The 20,931-nt window shown below is 36.2% G+C and overlaps 1 protein-coding gene across 1 annotated transcript in view; it reads right to left on the minus strand.

Moving 5' to 3' along the window:
- Window positions 1-20,931, minus strand: part of LOC145663109 (sialin-like) — a 154,460-nt gene that overhangs the window by 78,991 nt on the left and 54,538 nt on the right. Inside the window, exon 2 of the mRNA XM_081729383.1 lies at window positions 3,354-3,423. Coding sequence (XP_081585509.1) covers window positions 3,354-3,405 — 52 coding nt within the window. The 5' untranslated portion in view covers window positions 3,406-3,423. The remainder of the gene's footprint in view (window positions 1-3,353; window positions 3,424-20,931) is intronic.

A 20,931-nucleotide genomic window follows, 5' to 3' on the forward strand; every position in this document is an offset into this window, starting at 1 on the left:
CAATTTTTGGAACTCATAATAAAAAATTTACAAGAGTCAGATTCAGACAATGGCGAAATATTAATTGACATAGACGATAGTGAAAGTAGTGTTGAAGACGAACGTTTAGCAGTTCCACTGGAATAAGTTAATAGGTAGGTTATTCAGTTACTATATATACTTCTAGGATACACAGCCAAAATCTTTGAGTTTGCTGGAATAGTATATTTACATTGTGAATAATGTTGCCAATGTATGTGTAATAATCTCAACTAGAGGAAGAGCGTGAAGGGAAAGGGGAGTCCGAAATCCGGCAACACCGCGCGGAATATCGCACAGCATTGGCTACTGCCCGTGATGCTTTACATCTGAAAAACACAATAGTTATGTATTGTGTAATGTTGTGTTCACTGTCTTCCAGCTTATGTGTAAAATTGTGAAATTTGGACAAAAGGTGTGTGTAATTTTGCTTGCCGTGTCTGGCAACACTGCAAATGACAGTTCGGACATTCAGCTTGACTCTTCAGACACATTGCGTAGTGTTCCGGATAACGAATGAGGCATTTGTCTAGCAAATTGTAAAGTGAGAACTAATTTCGATTTCTGCGAAATCTGTTCCATTTAATTTGATGAAATTAATTCTCGTGAAATTGTATGGAGAGTGGAATAACAATACATTAGAAGTGATTAAACATATTGTTTGTAAGTAGGTACTATCATTTTTGACAAACATTCATGCAAAATTAATAAAATTATCAATTAACACGTTTCGATATCTCCCACAGGTTGACGGTTCCACTACTGCAATATTCATCATCATCATCATAGGTATTCTGCCTTTATTGGCAGGTCACTTGCCGCAGCTGAGAAGCTTCCATGCTCCACGGTCCTCCGCTAACCTCTTCGTCTTCGCGTATGATGTTTTTGTTTTAATATCATCCATTAATTGTAGTCTGCTTCGCCCCCTCCCTCTCTTTCCCGCCACCATACTCTCCAGGACGTCCCTCATGATTAGAATTTCAAATTCAGGCAATGTCAACACTGAGAAAAATCCGTTGTCCGAAAAGCGGTATATTGTACAAATATAGGGAATCCATATATTTACTATGGAAATCTGTACGGAGCGTATGTTATCCATATGATACATACGTTCTGCCTTTTTTTCCGCTTAGATATTACATCATGACGCTGCAGAGTATTTGAGATCTAACAGTCTTCCATATATTACATACGCATACGTACGTTACATACGTCAGCTATATGTTATTTTCGTTCACCTATATGTGAGATCTTTACCACCTATATACAGGGTTTTCATAAAGTATGGACGGATTTAATTCGCTTATAATTTACATAAAAATGCTCATATTGAAATCAAATAAAGTGCAAATGGTTTTACCTGTAATCTGCACCAGCTTAGTTCATTCACCGCCACACCTCCAACTGGGCGCCATTTACGTCTACACATTCGCGTAGGCGGCGCTGGAATAAACTCACAGCGTTCCGCCGTGTTTGATCCGAAATGCCAGCCACAGACGCCCTGATTTTGTCCTTTTAAGTTCTCCAAACCACTTGGCTTCTTTGCATAAACTTCTGTTTTCACATGACCCCAAAGCCAGAAGTCGCAGGAGGTAAGGTAGGGTGAACTTTCGACACACCAGAATTGGTGATTTTAGCTCTGCGTACCACAGAACACATTGCGCTTTCTCTGTCACCGACGCCATCTTTGATACGGTAAAAAAAATAGTCTTCTCAGAGGAGTTTTTCATTTATTTATTTCTTTAAAAGACACACACACTCCAATACAGCTTACGACTTACTTTTAATAGTCAACATTGAAACAACAATGAAACCAACAATGGATGGAATTTGGTAAGAAACTGACCCTTGCCCTCCCTTTCCTTCTCTCAACGTGTTCAGAGTTGCCGCTTATCTAACAGTGTTGCCAACTAAAAATTTAATCCTTCCGCTACCGTTTGCACTTTATTTGATTTCATTATGAACATTTTTATGAAGATTATAAGCAAATTAAATCCGTCCAGACTTTATGAAAACCCTGTATATATTTCTTTCTTTCATACAGAAAGTATGTATAGATGGAACACTTATACGGAAAGTATTATAAAACATATATTTTCAGTTATACATTTGCTGTTGCAGGATGTTACAACGTTTTTACGTACGCCACATAAGTTTTTGAATGAGAAATTATTAAATCTTTAATTTCATTGTCCAAGCTTTGCTTTCAGTGGACTTAAATTTGATTAAAACTACTCGTTGTGCTAAACAATACGTTTATTATTATATATATATATATATATATTAATGTGTAACAGTTTCGCCAACTGTCCACTTGGCTTCATCAGACACTATTTCTGATTGTTTTGCTTAGCGGCTAGTTTCAATTTTAATTTTATATCTCACATTTATGCTTTTTAGGCTAAAGAAGACGAATGCTTAAGAGTCCCTATCACTGCGAAATTAAAATACTGCTAATTTTACAGTAATTATGGGATATCTTCAAATAGATAAAAGATAATCGAAAAGTGGATCAAGACCTCCCTAGACGATGTTATTTTGCATGAGATACCGTTATCACGAGTCACCTAGTAGCTTTCCGTTTGCAGTTATTTAGAAACGCGAAAATAAATGCCGATTTTCTAAATGGCTGAAAATTGAAAGCAGATAAATGAGTCGTAATAACAGTATCTCACGCAAAATAATATTGTATAGGGAGGTCTTGTTCCACTTTTTGATTATCTTTTATCTATTTGAAGATATCCCATAATTACTGTAAAATTAGCGGTATTTTAATTTCGCAGTGATGAGGCCTCTTAATGAAGTGAGTGATTATGGAAAAATGGATGGAATAAGAATATAGAAGAAAATAGAACATGGAGAAACCCACATAAACTATGTTATTCACCACAAACTTACTTGGTCCTAATCAAACCAGAGATCCCTAACACCAGAAGTGAGCGCTCAACACTAAGCCACCGTGTTCCCACAATGTCAGTGACTTGTGACTTATATATATATACAAGGGCGGATCCAAGGGGGGAGCTACGGGGCTATAGCCCCCCCTTGACGCTCAGGTTTACACTGGATAAAATGGACTTCAATTTTAATTTACACTGGATAAAACGGCAAATTATGGTTTAGCCCCTCCCTTGATCATATCCTGGATCCGCCACTGTATATATATATATATATATATATATATATATATATATATATATATATATAATTCTATCTAGATCAAAGTACTGTTAAACGGATGTTGAAACTAAACCTGTATTTCATATCAGAAAATGTACCTTAAGACACCGTAAGACACACAGATATATTTCAAAAAAAACATTCACCATCCTTACCTGTAGGTTTCAGCCATATGCTTTTGGAAGATTTGCTTGTAGGAGCTGCCATATTGACTATTTATCAGGTCTGCGAAACGAAAATAAAACAAAATAATTAGACAATCTTAATATGTTATGCATTCTACCTAATACCAAAGCACATTTGGAAAATCTATTTTTATAAGTGCATAAAATAATGTTATTTAAGTTAATCCTAATAATTTAAGAAAAATTCAGGCGCGCAAATATATTTTGCAGAAGTGTAGATTTGTAATATGTACTAATCTGACGTAATGCCTTTTGAATATATATATATATATATATATATATATATATATATATATATATATATATATATATATATATATATATATATATATAACTTTATGTTGGGTTGGCAAATGCTGTTAATCGTATCATAGAGTACGGTATACCAGACGATGTCCCGCTGCCTATATTTGCATGATACAAAATTTCAGTGTTTCTTACCATTAGTTTAAAATTTGCAAGGGTGTATCAATATAAATTGGTCCACCCTATATATATATATATATATATATATATATATATATATATATATATATATATATAGATAGATAGATAGATAGATAGATAAGGTCTATTCAATAAATAACCGGAAAAGTTGTATAAAAAATACAAAACTTTGACAAATTTGTGCTTCGATTTTGTTATTTTTTGGTGGTGTCCTAGAACTATTATCAGATGGGCCTGGTACGCCTACCTCTTGAATGGGATGTTAGGAATCAATGAAACAAAATAGCGGCACTCTTGCAGGTTTACACCAACGTGGAGCACCAAAGTATCATTAAATTTCTGTTAGGTGAAGGGTTGAAACCAATCGAAATTCACTGTGTGATGGCAGTGCAATATGGTGAAAGTTATTTGAGTCGAATACAAATGTACGAATGGGCAGATAAGCGTAAAAGTGTTGAAGATTCGCCACGCCCAAGATGTTCTGTTTGTGCAGTCACAGGGGACATCATTGCGAGAGTTGATGAGTTGCTACGGGAAAACAGGCGTATTACGGTGAATGATATTGCAGCAAAGGTGAACATTTGTGTCGGATCAGCCAGGCAGGTCGTCAGGCCAAAATGTAGGAGGGACCCGGTAAAAGTTAGGGGGAGGGCGATCCAACCATATTATAGTTCATCACCATATTATATTTCATTTGCACGCCTACCATGAAAATTTTAGAAGGGGCCAGTAAAAATTTATGGGGGCACCGGTCCCCTGGAATCAGCCCATCATATTGTTCATGACTATTGAAGGTGCGAAGAGAAAAAAGTGCTGGTAAGTCATGTTGACTTTATTTGCTCCACGTTGGTGCAAATCAGCAAGGGTGCCGCTATCTTATTTCACCCATTTCCAGCATCCCGTTCACGAGCCAGGCGTGCCATATCCATCTGATAATAGTTCTAGGACACTACCAAAAAATAACGAAGAAGCACAAACTTCGTCGAAGTTTTGTAATTTTTTATACAACTTTTCCGGTTATTTATTGAATGCACCTTATATATAAGGAGGATATAAGAAATTTACAGTTTGTTGCCTGCCAAAAACCCAATGACCTTTCTAAATCAATTGGAACAAAATGAAAATGACATCAAAGAGATATAAACATTCCTTGGTCAAAAGTTCCTTTTCTTGCTTTTTTTTTTTTTAAGTAATTCTGTACTATTGTACTATGCTCCCTAGATATCAAAGTGCAAAGATAAAGAGTTCCTCTAAGCAATGATTTTGGTTCTAATTCCCTTTCTTCCATTTTCAACCTTAGTTTCAGGACTCAAACTTTGCTTTTGAATATATGATTAGGAAAATTAAATATAGAAACGGAGGATCGATATTAAATGGACTCTAAGCCAACTATTGAGTATCTAAGCGATATACGAGAGTCAATTCAAGAGTTCATTTCCTTATGATGGTGTGTGTGTGTGTGAAGATATCAGCCCTGAAGTGAACATAGGACAACAAAGTTTATACTAACAAACTGAAACAATATATATCAAATAATTGGAATTACTACTACTACTACTGCTGCTGCTACTACTACTACTACTACTACTACTACTACTACTACTACTACTACTACTACTACTACTACTACTAATAATAATAATAATAATAATAATAATAATAATAATAATAATAAAGATTTAAAGACTTAGGCGCAAGTTAAATAAAGTCGTGCAAGCAAATAAACACAAAGAATTTTTTTTAACAAGATTAGCAGCAGAAGTGCCACTAACTATTCTCTACAAAACCATTTATCGTCACGACTAAAATCGAACAAATAAAAAGTATAAAATTAGGCAGATATAATTTCACCTGTCCTAGTGTTTGAATGTGATAGTTGATTGTTGAAGCTAAAAGATGTTTAGACATTGATTTTTTAAACCGAAGTTTTGATGATGTTTTGATAAAGAAAAGTCTTGCGCACAAAGTGATAAAAACCGATGCATTTAGAAAGCTACATAGTGCTAAACTTCATAATAATTTAATATTGAGTAGAGTAACGGTACAAGGGTTTTCACTCACCCTTTTTTTAATTATAAAGGATGTTTATACAGTTTGTATACACGATTAGAAATTAGTAAGTCTCTAAAAGCTTTTTCCCCTTTACAATTGGACCTCCTGCCCGTTGCAGCTCGGAGGTTTTGAGATTTGCTAGTTACGGATGAACGTGCCCGTTGCATCTAGGCCTAAAGGAACCTCTTGCCCTCTGCAGCTCAGAGGTAGAGTGAGATATGACGTTGTAGCTCAGATATAGGTGAGGATACCTCTTTCCTGTTGCATTTCAGACATAAGTGTGAGTACCTCTTTCCCATTGTAGCTCACAGGTAGAGTGAGATCCCCTGCCGTTGTAGCTCAGACATAGGTAAGGATACCTCTTTCACATTGCAGTTCATAGTTGAGGATACATTTTTCGTGTTGCACCTCAGAGACAGGGTAAGATCTCCTGCCAGTTGCAACTCGGACCTCGGACATAGGTGAAGATACCTCTTTCTCGTTGCAACTCAGAGGCAGGGTAAGATCTGCTGTCCGTTGTAGCTCGGAGATGGGTAAGGATACTTTTTTTTTCCGCTGCAGCTAAGATGTAGGATTAGAGGAGTCAGTCCCGGTCGTTGCACCTTGGAGAAAAGGGAGTATCTCTTGCCCGTTGTAGCTCAGAGAAAGGTAGGGGGATAGCCATTTAAGAACTGGTGTCTTCTGCCTCGATGTGTCCGTTTTCGAAGGCGGAGTGTGTGGAGGGGTCGTAGGGATCTTCTTCGTATTCCACGGTTGGTGATAGCATCCGTCGCCTGCTTACTGGTGTTTGTGCAGAAGCACATGATTTTGTTTAGTAATATGAGTGAATATTGCAATAGTTACAGGTAACCGCATGTTAAATGGGTAGTAAGGTTAAGGCTTCTAAGATGGACGTATCATATCTCAAGCATGGGTAATATGTTTGAGGCTCCTAAAATTCTAGTCGAAGATCCTAGGAGAAAGAAACCTCTGAATAGACCAAGAAAGAAGTGGGACGATAATATAAAACAGGATCTTGGAAAGGTGGGTAACAACAATTCAGAAAATTGTCAGCTGAGGTTATTGCCGATTTAATTAAGGTTGACAATACCAGCAACGTTGTGTATCTTGAGATGATATCTAACAATTTAAAGTTATATTCGAGCCACATTTACTCCCCTACGTTCCTAACCTAAGTTTCTTGCACCAAAAGCGGGGGCAGTAAACTTTTGGCCATGAAAGGATAGATGTATAACAAAATACCTATTGTTATACAAGAGATGAGTCTATAACAATATACTTATTGTTACACAAGATTTAAAATCTCGTTTTGGTGACACAGCATTGCAAAATGAACCATGTGGACACAGTGTAACATCACGTTTGGATGAGCTACTGAAGAAAACTGTGAAAGCAAGCCCTCGGGAAAGTGTTTGTGCCATTGTAGATGAATTAGACGTGCTCCATACTATTCTCATTTGGCGGTTCCGTGCAATCAGCAAGACAAAAAAGTTAGACTCACGGCTACTCCATGAGCTGACACCAGCCAGCAAGAATCATTATCTGGAGGTGTGCGGTTCTCTGAGTGTAAGGAATGTTGTACGAGTGTAAGGAATATTTTCTGCATCGGATTTTCACTTCAGATGGAAAATGGATGTACTCTGGGAATACTAAACGGACAGATAATGATTGGATCGTAATCAACATCTAGAATGGTGTCCGAGACCACCACTTCTCACACAGGAGATTGTTTCTGGAATGGTGTTCATTGATGGGAGTACTCCATCAGGCGAGGTGAAACCATCTTTGAAGATCGTTACAGTGTTGAACTCCACCAAATCCACTGTAAACTTGTTTCCAAGCACCCAGCAATGCCTAACAGACATAATGTTTTCATGTTGTATGACAATGCTCTCATATTACATGACAATGTTGTATGATAATGTTCTCACGCTGTATGATAATATTCTCATATTGTATTACAATGTTCTCATGTTGTATGACTACGTTCTCATGCTGTATGACAATGTTCTCATGCTGTATAATAATGTTCTCATATTGTATGACAATGTTCTCATGTTGTATGCCAGTGATCTTATGTTGCATGACAATGTTCTCATGTTGTATGACAATGCTCTCATGTTGTATGACAATGTTCTCATGTTGTATTACGTTCTCATACTGTATGACAATGTTCTTATGCTGTATGATAATGTTCTCATATTGTATGACAATGTTCTCATGTTGTATGACAACGTTCTCATGCTGTATGACAATGTTCTCATGCTGTATAATAATGTTCTCATATTGTATGACAATGTTCTCATGTTGTATGACAACATTCTCATGCTGTATGAGAATGTTCTCATGTTGTATGACAATGTTCTCATGTTGTATGCCAGTGATCTTATGTTGCATGACAATGTTCTCATGTTGTATGACAATGCTCTCATGCTGTATGACAATGTTCTCATGTTGTATGACGTTCTCATACTGTATGACAATGTTCTCATGCTGTATGATAATGTTCTCATATTGTATGACAATGTTCTCATGTTATACGGCAATGTTCTCATATTGTATTACAATGCTCTCGTGCTGTATCACAATGTTCTCATGTTGTATGATGTTCTCATGCTGTATGATAATGTTCTCATGTTATACGACAATGTTCTCATGTTGTATGCCAGTGATCTTATGTTGCATGACAATGTTCTCATATTGTATGACAATGCTCTCATGCTGTATGACAATGTTCTCATGTTGTATGACGTTCTCATACTGTATGACAATGTTCTCATGCTGTATGATAATGTTCTCATATTGTATGACAATGTTCTCATGTTATACGGCAATGTTCTCATATTGTATTACAATGCTCTCGTGCTGTATCACAATGTTCTCATGTTGTATGATGTTCTCATGCTGTATGATAATGTTCTCATGTTATACGACAATGTTCTCATGTTGTATGACAATGCTCTCATGCTGTATGACAATGTTCTCATGTTGTATGACGTTCTCATGCTGTATGATAATGTTCTCATATTGTATGACAATGTTCTCATGTTGTATGACAACGTACTCATGCTGTATGACAATGTTCTCATGCTATATAATAATGTTCTCATGTTGTACGACAATGTTCTCATGTTGTATGCCAGTAATCTTATGTTGCATGACAATGTTCTCATGTTGTATGCCAATGACCTCATGTTGTATAACAATGTTCTCATGTTGTGTGACAATGATCTTGTCTTGTATGTTCGCTGGCACGTGACCCAAAGCATGGTGGAAGTTCCATATGAGTTGCAGTATGAAATCCTTCCTTATCCATCATATCCCTCCAATATGTCTACCACCTCTTCTAGCACCTAGAACACTTTTTGTAAAGGAAGTCTTTCCCTGATGATAGGGTGGTGTATCATACTTCTTCGTATCGCAGATATAATAATCGTTGGCTGAGCGATGGCAAAAGTGCGTGCTTGCAGTTTGCGACAATTTTGATTAACCAAGTATTGTAATTTTCATATTATTGGCCTTTGGAACACAGGCATTTTGTTGGCACCAACTTCATATACAGAAGGTAAGCAAAAAATCTAAAAATACTTCATATAGGACACGTAAGTTTGGCCCTCCACTGTACAACACGTGTTGCGGTTGCCGATCGTTTTTTGTTTTCAATGTGACATGTGGACCTTCCTCTTCCGACAGCAGTAACCAGTTCAGCGGTTATCGTTCTCTGTCGCATGAGCTAGTCTATATGTTTAGATTGGGAAGTTTTACAGAATAATTGTGAACATTCATCCGTCCGTCTGTCGACAGTTATCAGAATACAAAAGATAAGAGGCACTAGATTTTACTTTTTTATTTTTATAGATATGGATACAGTGTTATGTGTAGGGCAACCCAAAAGTATGAAAAGTTGAGTTGATTTTGAGTTTTACGTCCCGTTCAGCAGCGAGGCTATATGATACGTGGACCTACTGATTAACGTGGAATCCGAACCACATGAGCTCCCGCCGGGAATCGAACCCGGGCCTCCTACGCTAACCGCTTAGCCACGGAGGAGCTCAAGTATGAAAAGCATAACAACAATTTACACATATGGTTGGTACATTGAACATGGTTTTGGTTGTCTAAGAGTCTAGAAGAAAGTAATTTTAAAAGCAAATAAATCATAATTTTAGATAATAAAGCATAAAGCATAGTTTAAAATATAAAGCACAATTCTTGGAAAATTCTGTTTAACTGCAAGTTTAACATACTGTATTAATATTTTTAAAAACCAATATTTACAACGCAAAATCATTGAGAACATAACAATGCAACAATGAAAAGCTTATTTTTATTTCGGTGTAATTCTTTGATGTGGAGTAAAGAAAAAAGGAAAAGAAGAAAAATGTCCGCCAATAATGAATAGTACACAAGAATTCCACACTATATTGTTATGTGTACCTTTTGAACTTGAGGACTTTCTGTAGGTGGCATCTTATAATTTGTTTTTCTGTGTATACAGGGGTGCCCACAAGGGGGGACTATGACGCAAACTGCGTAATTGAAATATTTGGGGGTTAAAATCTATATAAAAATGTTTGAGGGGGTGTAAAAATTAATCGAAAAGATTTTTTTCATGGATATAAGGGAGGGTGGGCACCACTGATATACGTATATGCACCTCTAAGGCGCACACAAGTAACAGAAAAACTGATTCGAGTAAAGCATATCCCTTTACAGTGCATTAAGTAGAAACTTAATGAAATATGAAAGAAATATAAAATATTAATAAAATGATCAAGGTATTTAGAATATTTAATGTATAGTGAATATTATACATTATACACAATTAATGTAAAACAGTGATTAAGATTAACAATAAAGCACAATTTGAAAAAAAAAATAAAGCATAATTAAACAAAAACTAACACATAATGTGGGTTGTTCTAGTTATATGAATAGAAATATTTTAAACTTGTGTAGCTAGTTCAAAATTTCAAGTAAACCGGATCAGTAATGTAAAGCCCATTTATGACACTTAATAAATTTAATGGAATATAATACATTTCTATGAGAAATTAAATTACTATCTTAGGTAATAATAATAATAATAATAATAATAATAATAATAATAATAACAATAATTTCCCGCCTTCTGTACTAGGAATGGCTAAAATTTTCCGGATTCCGGAAATTTATTTTCCGAGATCGGAAATTTCACTTTTGGATTTTGAAAAAATCCGGAATATTTCTGAATTTTTCCGAATTCCGAAATTTTTCTGAAATCCTGAATTTTCTAAATTACGGAATTTTTCCGAATTCCGGAATTTTCTGGTTTTACTTTCCGAATTCCGAAAATTATAAATTACAGAATTGGTCATTCCTAATCTATACTTCTGTAGCAATGTCCACGAGACAAGAAATAAGATTTTGTTACCTCGTCTCATAAATTTTTGTATGTTTCATCTCGTCTCGAACTTCGAAGAATTAATTCTTGTTTCGTCTCGCAAGCTCTATAAAAGCTTTTATCGTCTCGTCTCAAAAAATCTTGTCTCGTTTTGTAAATTTATATAGGGCTACAAAATTGAAGTTGTATATTTCTTTTCTTATTTTCGTCTAGAAGTTATCTGAATCCTTTAGTGTCACGAGAGGTCCACAAAGGCTATGATTCAACCAGTGGCGTATTTAGGGGGGCTTCCGGCCTTAAGCCCCCCCCGAAATCTTACTTACTATAGTAAAATATATGAAATATATTGCAGAATTTTCACATTTTCAGGCAAACACCCTAGAAAGTTAGCAAAACCTCCCGAAACAAAATCGTAAATACGCCACTGGATATAACAACACTTAAACCATATTTATGTTTGGAGTAAACTGTGTAATAAGTACCTAACCTTTAAACGTTGATACGTATTCTTCATTATGTTCGAACAATTACTTTAGCAATTATAGTTTTCATGCTATGAGCCATGTAACACTAAATATGTCTTTGAGACTTGTGTGAACTAGTATTGCTCACGAAACTCAAGAAATTTCTTGTATTGTCTCGAAACAAGGCGAGACGAGAATTTTCGTGTTTTTTGTGTATGGTCTCGAATTTTGAAAATATACTTCTTGCCTCGTTTCGTTTCATTTTCGAGACGAGACAATACATTTCTCGTCTCGATGGAAACATAATTTGATTGAATCCAAGCATTTAAACGTTGGATATTGAAGGATATACCAGTACAAACACAATTATATAGGTCTCTTCCGTATGTTTTTTTCACGTCAACGTCTGTTGGCTGATTTTTATCGTTTATGACCAAAGTTCAATTATTGCACACAGCAGTACGTTTCCATTTGCTATTTATGGACTTTGATTTTCAGCTAAAGATACATTATTATGGCTACATAAGTTGCTATGACCTTTTCTGAGCTTTCATTGATATCGCTATAATTAAGACATATTTTCTTTAACATATGAAATTTTGGGTCAGTCTTATGACGTATTTGCTCCTCCTAGCTTTACAAAAGTTAACTCAATAAAAAGAAGAAAGTAATTTGCAATGAATTCTCAAAATAATAATTTTAAAAAGTTCATTCGTGAACAGTGATAAATTTGTTTTTTGATAGCCATAACATATATATATATATATATATAATATATATATATATATATATATATATATATATATATATTTTACTTTTCACGCGTCGGCAGAAAGGGAGGAAAAATTTTGTAATCAAGAAGAACATAAATTTGAGATTTCAATAAATTAATCCTCATCATAACCGTAGGTATTATGCCATTATTGGTAGGTCATTTGCCTCAGGTTAAGATACTTCTATGCACCGTAGTCTTAAACGAAGCTCTTCGATTTGACGTAGGAATGTTTCTGTTTAATATCGTCCATCAGCTGCAGCCTCTTTCTCTCCTCCCTCTTTTTCCTGCCACCATATTTTCTACAATGTTCCTCGTGACACTGTTTCTTCTCAGCCAATATCCCAACCAGCTTCTCTTGCAATTACATTTAACATTGCTCTTTTCTGCCCCACTATTTCTAACTCCTCATTTATTTATGATTTGACCTAGATAATTCTATCCATTTTTCCCCAGGGGGGTCACAGTGTTTCAGTGGTAGAGCGGTTAGCTCTGGTGCGGGATGGTCCCTGATTCGGGTTGTTCCCTGGTTCTATCACTAGCCAAGTAAGTTTGTGGTGGACAACATCGTGTACGTGATTTTTCTCGGGGTTCTCCCGTTTCCTCCCTCTTTCCATTCCCCCAGTTTTTCCCTCATTATTCACTTGCCTTAAGCATCATCTCTCTTAGCCTAAAGAGAATAATTGTGGGACGTTAAACTGAAATATTACATGTCATTTTCATATATTACATGTCATTTTCATATATTACATGCCATTTTCATGTAATTTTTATGGTACTGATAATATATTCTTTCTCTGTCAAAATTTGGAGACGAGGCCGTGTTTCAGGCACGTTTATAAATTGAGACGAGACCAAGAATAAACAAATTGAGATTTACTCGAGAAGAGTCTGAGTCCGAGACAGATACTTATATTTCGAAATAATATTGAGCGAGTATTTATTGATTTTTTACCCCCCCCCCCAAAAAAAATCGTTGCATTTTACGATATTAGCATAGTGGAACGATTGCTCTTGAATACTCGTAGTTGCAGCCACCTCATAGGCTTTTATTTGGAAGAAATGCTATGACTGATCACTTGGTACTTGGGTATATCAAAAGCGTTTCAAACCGCACATAATTTGCAGTTGGGATTCAATATACATATTTTATCCTGTTTCGAATGATTTAAGTTACTTAAACACTATGTTCTTAACATATTAGAAAACTTAAGTTTGTAGTCATTTTAAAGTTTCAACTTTCCAACATTATTTTATTCCGGAATTCTCTGGAGAAGCACATGCCTAAAACGTTTTCGTTGTTTTATTGGAACCGCTAGTGAAAGTAATGATTCCTGGTAAATTTCCTCTGAAACTCGGGATAAACAATTCAGATTGCAAGAAAATATGAGCAGGAAATCATACGATGCCGAGAATATATTTATTGCTGAAAGTGAATCTGAATCATTTTTGGTTTCACCCAAAACTTGGCACACCCAATGGCAGTGGCGTATTTTGTGGGTTACAGGGCCTACCAGCGGTAGCCCTAGAATATTACAAAATAAAGTTATTATTATAATAAAAACTAATTTATATTGATAATTTTATATTTAATATCTTCTTTCAATGATACAAGTTTCTGAGAATTGTATGTATTTAGGAACAGCCACTAGCTTCGTTGCACGCAGCCTGTTTCACTTCTTAAGAGATCTTCGATTTGATAACGCAGTAGAAACCACTCTCTAGTTACTTACTGCAGGAAGAGTCGTGTAGTTATGAGTGCATTCTCCTTCACTCCATCTCCAACCACAGCACACGAACGAGCTGCAAAGTAGCACAATTGCCTCCAGACTAATCGGTTTCTTGGGCGTGCATAAAAGTGTAAAGGGAAGTTATAGGAGTAATGACAGTGCATTTTTGGAATCTCTGGGAATTGTGTCTGACATCTTGAGCCTCGTCCCGTAGTGATTTGCGTCAACGCAACACAAATTTTGTTTTACAATATTTTGTTATAAATACTTGTTTCATTATTTGCGTTTCGTTGCAAAGGGTCTTACAGACTGAGGCTCCTTCGTTGGTTAATCGCCTATTTCAGCATTCTTTATTACACGCACAATTTCTATTTCCTCTAGTGTGTAGTAAGCACGTATCCAAAGCGAAATGTAGGGAATTTTCATGCAGTAAATGAAGGTAGAAATATACATTCGTCTTTCCGTAATACTAATAGGATAATATATATCTTCCTAGCGAAGAACAAATCATATTTATCCACCCTATAAAAGGAAAGTTGCATATCTGAAGCTTCCCTCACTTCTCTACATAATCACCACCTTTATTTAAACATTTGTCATATCTGTTCGCGAGCTTCAGACTTTCCATGTTATATTTTTCTCCCGCCAGCTCATTATGCCAGGTGGTCACTGCATTCAAAGACGGAGACGACTTTTTTGATCGAATTGTGACTAGTGATGAGACTTGGGTGTCTCAAATTATCCCAGCAAGCGCCAATCACATGAGTAGCATAATCATCCGAAAAACCGAGAAAATTCAGATTTTCTTAACATGAAAGGTCATGGCAACCATCTTTTGAGATAGCAAAGGTGTAATCCGATGGAAATTATTTGATCATCCACTCTATAGTCAGGACCTTGCACCAGCGACTTATATCTTTTCCCCAAGTTGAAAAAGTTTCTGGGCGGCAAACGTTTTGAAAGTGCTGAAGAGTTGCAGAATGCAGTGAGCACCTGGCTTAAAGAACTGGCAACAGAAGAGTACAACATGGGAATTCTGAAGCTTCTGAACAGATACGATAAATGTTTAAATGAAGGTGGTGATTATGTAGAGAAGTGAAAGAAGCTTCAAGCAATTAAAAGAGTTTATTTTTTTTAAAAAAATAATAAATATTGTGTTCTTCATTTTGTATAACTAGATGGTCTTTTATCTTTTAGATGACCCTCGTATTTCGAGACCCCATCAGATTTCGCCTTCGAGTTCGAAAAAGAAAAACTTGTTGATCGAGACAATTATTTTCGACTCGAGATTAAGACCGCTATTTGTTATCCGAGATGAGACCGAGAGTTTATTAAGTTTCGTCTCGACTTTATCCCTAGATATATTACTCTCTGATGTGAAGAGGACATTTAAGGAAGGATTGAAACAAGAATCAATTATTTACAAAGCTCTTTATTTTTTAAGGAGTCGAAGTTGTCACTTTCAGAAATTGTACAGAACATGTAAACTTTGCAGCTGAGTTCGTTAACCTCTCTTCGCTGAAGAAACCATCTGCTGTGTTAATAGCAACAGGCGGATATGATCACAGCTGTGGGTAGAAGCTTCATTTACTCAAGAATAGAGAAGCAAACACAATACCACCTAATGAGAAAAGAAAGAACACGCTATTGACTTTGGATCGCTTTTATTTGCACACTTCACAGACTAACAGAAGATTGATTGTGTCACATAGCTTGCTTTAGATCTTGAAAGGAAAAACACACTCCACGCATAGAACATCTTATCACAGTAACACAGTAATCTAGATCACAGATTCTTAAGCCATGCTACGAGTATACCGAAGAATACGCGAACAATTGAGGGAGTGAACGCAACAGTGGTTTAACCGACATTTTTAAAAATGGAGAAAAATCAAGTTAAATTTAAATATATGTGTTTTTTTTGTACAATGTATGTATGTACAATGTATGACACATTCAACCACTTGTGCTGCTTTTGGTATACTGTACGAAAAAACAGATGTGTTGAAGTTCAACTTCATTTTTCTCCATTTTTAAAAATGTGGTTTACACTACTGTTGCGCTCCCTCAATTAGAAAGAAGTGTGCGTAGTTCTGAAGGGAAATAATAAAGAGTGTTGCACACCAGAGATGGTTATTTTTTTTTATACGGACTCACTCGGGGACTCCCGCAGTCTCTGCTTCACTATCCTCAATGAGTATCACGCTATCTCTGGCTCACTAACTTCAATGTGACTTACTCTATCTCAGTCCCACTATCCCCAATCCCCAATAAGGCCCACGCTATCAAAGGCCCATTATTGTCAATGAGGCTCACACTATCACAGTCTCACTATATTCAATGAAGCTCACGCTATTTCAAACTCACTATTTTTTTAAGACGCTCACGTAATCCGAGACTACTAGTTTTAATTATGCTCACGCTATCATAGCCTACTATCCTCGATTAGATTCACGCTATCAAAAGCCCACTATTCTAAATGAGGCTCACATTATCACAGGCTCAGTACCTTCAATGAGGCTCATTTTATCTCAAATTCACTATCTTTAATGACGGTCACGCTATCACAGGCCAACTATCCTCAATGAAGTTCACGCTATCAAAGGTCCGCTATTTTCAATGAGGATCACGCTATCACAGGCTCATTATCTTCAATGAGTCTCACACTTTCAAAATCATTACTTTGAATGAAGCTCACGCTAGCTTAAACTTGTTATCTTTAAAGAGTCACACGCTATCACAGGTCCACTATCCTCAGTAAGGTTCATGTTATTAAAGGCTCACTATGCTCAATGAGGCTCATACTATAACAAGTTACTATTTTTAATGAGGTTCACGCTATCACAAGCTCACGTTATCTCAGACTTACTGTCTTCAGTGAGTGACACGCTATCACAGATCCACTATCTTCAATGAAGTTCACGTTATCAAAAGTCCAGCTCACGCCATAACAAATTCATTATTCTCAATGAGGCTCACGCTATTACAGTCCACTATCTTCAAAGATGTTCACGCTATCACAGGTCCACTATTCTAAATGAGGCTCACACTATAACAAGTCTACTATTCTCAATGAAGCTCACGGTATCAGATTCACGTTATCTCAGAGTTACTATCTTCAATGAGTCACAAGCTATCACAGGTCCACTATCTTCAACGATGTTCACGCTATCACAAGTCTACTATCTTCAATGAGGTTCACGCTATCAAAAGCCCACTATTCTAAATGAGGCTCACACTACAAGAAGTCTACTATTTTTAATGGTGCTCACGCTATGACAGGCTCATGTTATCTCAGATTTACTGTCTTCAGTGAGTCACACGCTATCACACTATTTTCAATAACGTTCACGCTATCACAGGTCCACTATCTTCAATGAAGTTCACACTATTCCAGACTTTTACTATCTTAAGACGTTTACGCTCTCCCAGACTATTAGCTTTAATGAGGCTCACACTAATACAAGCCCACTATTAACTAGCAGACCATATCTAGTGTTGTTTGATTTCCCCTAAAAGTAACGCATATACCACTAATAAAACATGAACAAGATGTTTACTGCTATTTTGGAGAAAATCTACAAACAAACACCACTAAATTAATATTTCGTATTTTGTCGAGACAAAAAAACAATACTTAAACGTTAGAAGGGTTGCATAAAATATTTAATTATGAAATATAAACATGATTACAATCGTCTAGGAGAAAAAATTACAATTTTCCATTTTTAGTTACCATTAAACTGCATTTATTTTAAGGGGGCACGGGGACTCAGTGATAAAGCGCTTACCTCTGATGAGTTGGGTACCTGGCTCGACTCCCGGCCAAACACGTTTATGGTGGACAACATCGTGAGTTTTCTCGAGGTATTCCCGTTTCCTCCCACTTTCTCATTCCACCAATTCTTCAATAATCATTTACTTGCTTTAATCATCGTCTCCCTTAGCCTAAAGGGCATAATCGTGAGACGTTAAACTGAATGAGTTTATTTCATTTCATTTTTGGATTTATTTTAGGTAGAGGGAAATATGTAAACCCATCAATCTCTGAAGAGTTCTATAATAATCATAGATTTTAAAATTTTCCTCAATACGTTGAATTGAATGATTGGTCTCTGTGCCCTAGAACGTACGAACAGATAATACGGAGTTTCGAAAACCTTTCTTTTCTTATATTTTCGGCACGCACAGATCATTAGGGCTATACATGGAAATCCATTGAAACCTCTACATTATATGTCTTCACAATTACAATAACTTCGTACTCCTACTATGCGATTCTTCCGGAAGCAGACAACCGTTCAACACAACTAAAGTTATGTAATTTATGTAGCAATATTTTGATTTTTATCTGAAAATCCAATGATAAAGTCATTATATATTGTATGAGTTCAACCGAACTCATTCGATTTGGATCTAACTTGCCATGGTGGTAACTTTGCCCTGCTACGAACCCATGAAATATCATAGTTGGTACACCTTTGATTCGTAATTTAATGAAAAAACTAAGGATACCTAAAACAAAAAGAAAATTAAGGATGATTTTTTTTATGACTATGCGCAAGTTTTAGTAGGTGTCTAGCCCTATATTGTAATCGTAATTTTCTTCTTTCATCCAAGTTCCCCTATACCATATGAAACCAAACATATTTCTGTGCAAATTAAGTTGCATATGTACCAGGATGTCAAGTAAGATACGTCATAGTGCTTTTTTCTTTGATATTTCATACTTCAGTTTTACCAAGGATATAAAGAGCAACATTTTAAATTTTATTTTAAAAGAATAAGGATAAAGCGAAGTATGTAATCTGAGAACATCTCAAAAAGACACACCCAATCTTACTTTGATTGGTTCAATGTTGGCACAAGAATGATGGATAGACTACCCTGTATGACAAGTACTCTATTTCAGAAGTTGCTGTTTAGTGATACGAAATGAAAAATCTTCAGTAAATCAAGACACAATTTTCAAGAAGTGATTAATGAAGTAGGCTAATAATCTATTTTTAAGATGGGCCGAGGTGGCTCAGTGGTAGAGCGTTCATCTCTGGTGCTTGGGGTCCCGGGTTCGCCAAATAAACTTTGTGGTGGACAAACACCGTGTGCGTGTGTTTTCTCGGGGATTTCCCGTTTCCTCCCACTTTCTTCATTCCACCATTTCATTCATCACTCATCGTCATCGTCTCCTTTAGCCTAACCGGCATAACCGTGGGACGTAAAACTCAAAGATTGCATTTCATTTTTCTATTTTTAAGATGTCACGTTAAACCTTAATGCTCTGTTTTGTTTAACATGTATAGACTCTATATATCTGGAAATTTCATGATTACTATATATCAACTTCAATTGTTCATAGTAACACAACGCAATTTGTTTTTGAGTAGCTTCAACATGTTATAAAGCTTATATAACACTTTGAGTTAAACAAATATTCTTTCTGATTTGATTTGACTTTTAGTTTAGCGTCCCGTTCAGCAGTGAGGCTATGAGACGTGAACCTACAACCTGACGTGGAATCCGAACCACATGAGCTCCCGCCGGAAATTGAACCCAGGTCTCCCACTCCAAACCTTGAAGCTAACCGCTTAGCCAAGAAGGAGCCCAATATTCTTTCTGAAACTGAAGCCGAACTAAAGATATACAGGGAAAAAGGAGCTTTTAAATTTACGATTACCAACAGAGTAGCGCCGGTATTTCTTTAAGGCCAATTCGATATCATTGAGAAGGCTTTCCTACTTTATTACATTTATTTATTTAGAACATTTGAGTGACGTGAAGCGTGCATTCGCCGGAAAACAGGTCATTTCACACAACGGTGATATTCGTTGATATCCGAGCTCTCCTGAACTCAGTGTTTACGACTTTTTTCTGTTGTGAATCTTTTGAGACATCTGAAGGGTAAGTGCACAGAACATTTCTTGCAACATTTGATTAACTCAAACAGAAGATTATAGAAGAAGTCACTTGCATTTCTAGAAATATGACACACCCTAGCATTCCACAGGTTGAAAAGCTAAGTTCGAATTCGAAAACGCGCTATTTCGAATTCGAGAAACCGCGGAGTAGCGGTCCATATCAGCGTTAAGAATGTCATAGGCCTGCATACGCAGTGCAAAGTGCATATATATCATGAATATGCAGTGGGTATGGAAGGGATTTCACACAGGGTATAATCCCCAAATATGATCTGAACAAAATTTCCATATATGCTCTGACTTCAAGGTGGATCCAACCAGGGGCGCCGATCCTGGGGGGAATCTATTGAATTTATAAATATACAATATTTGGCATAATTTGAATGCAATTTGTCTTAAAATCCTCATATATATATATATATATATATATATATATATATACCTTTGGCATCTCAATGCCCCCCCCCCAAATTTACAGAAAAATCGGCGCCCTTGGATCCAACGTAGGCAGAAGTTAAGCCTAGACAAAAGTGAACACGAAATGCTACGGAAGGAGGTCGGAAGTATTACCGCCAGCATCACTATCTCTTGTGTTCGGAATAACGTGTGCTGTGAGGTTTTCTTTTACTTATGGGTGAAAAACCGTGAAAAATACCATGACGAATTACAAAATATTCTGTGAAATTTACCTTTTAAACGAGTTTTGACAGTTCTAGCTCTGAAACTATGCACTTTTGTCCAAGTTCATATGATTTTTTTTATATATACTTATTTCGATGTGAGGA

The sequence above is a fragment of the Thermobia domestica genome, chromosome 10 (assembly GCF_964235325.1).
Source record: "Thermobia domestica chromosome 10, izTheDome1.hap1.1, whole genome shotgun sequence".
Classification (NCBI taxonomy): domain Eukaryota; kingdom Metazoa; phylum Arthropoda; class Insecta; order Zygentoma; family Lepismatidae; genus Thermobia; species Thermobia domestica.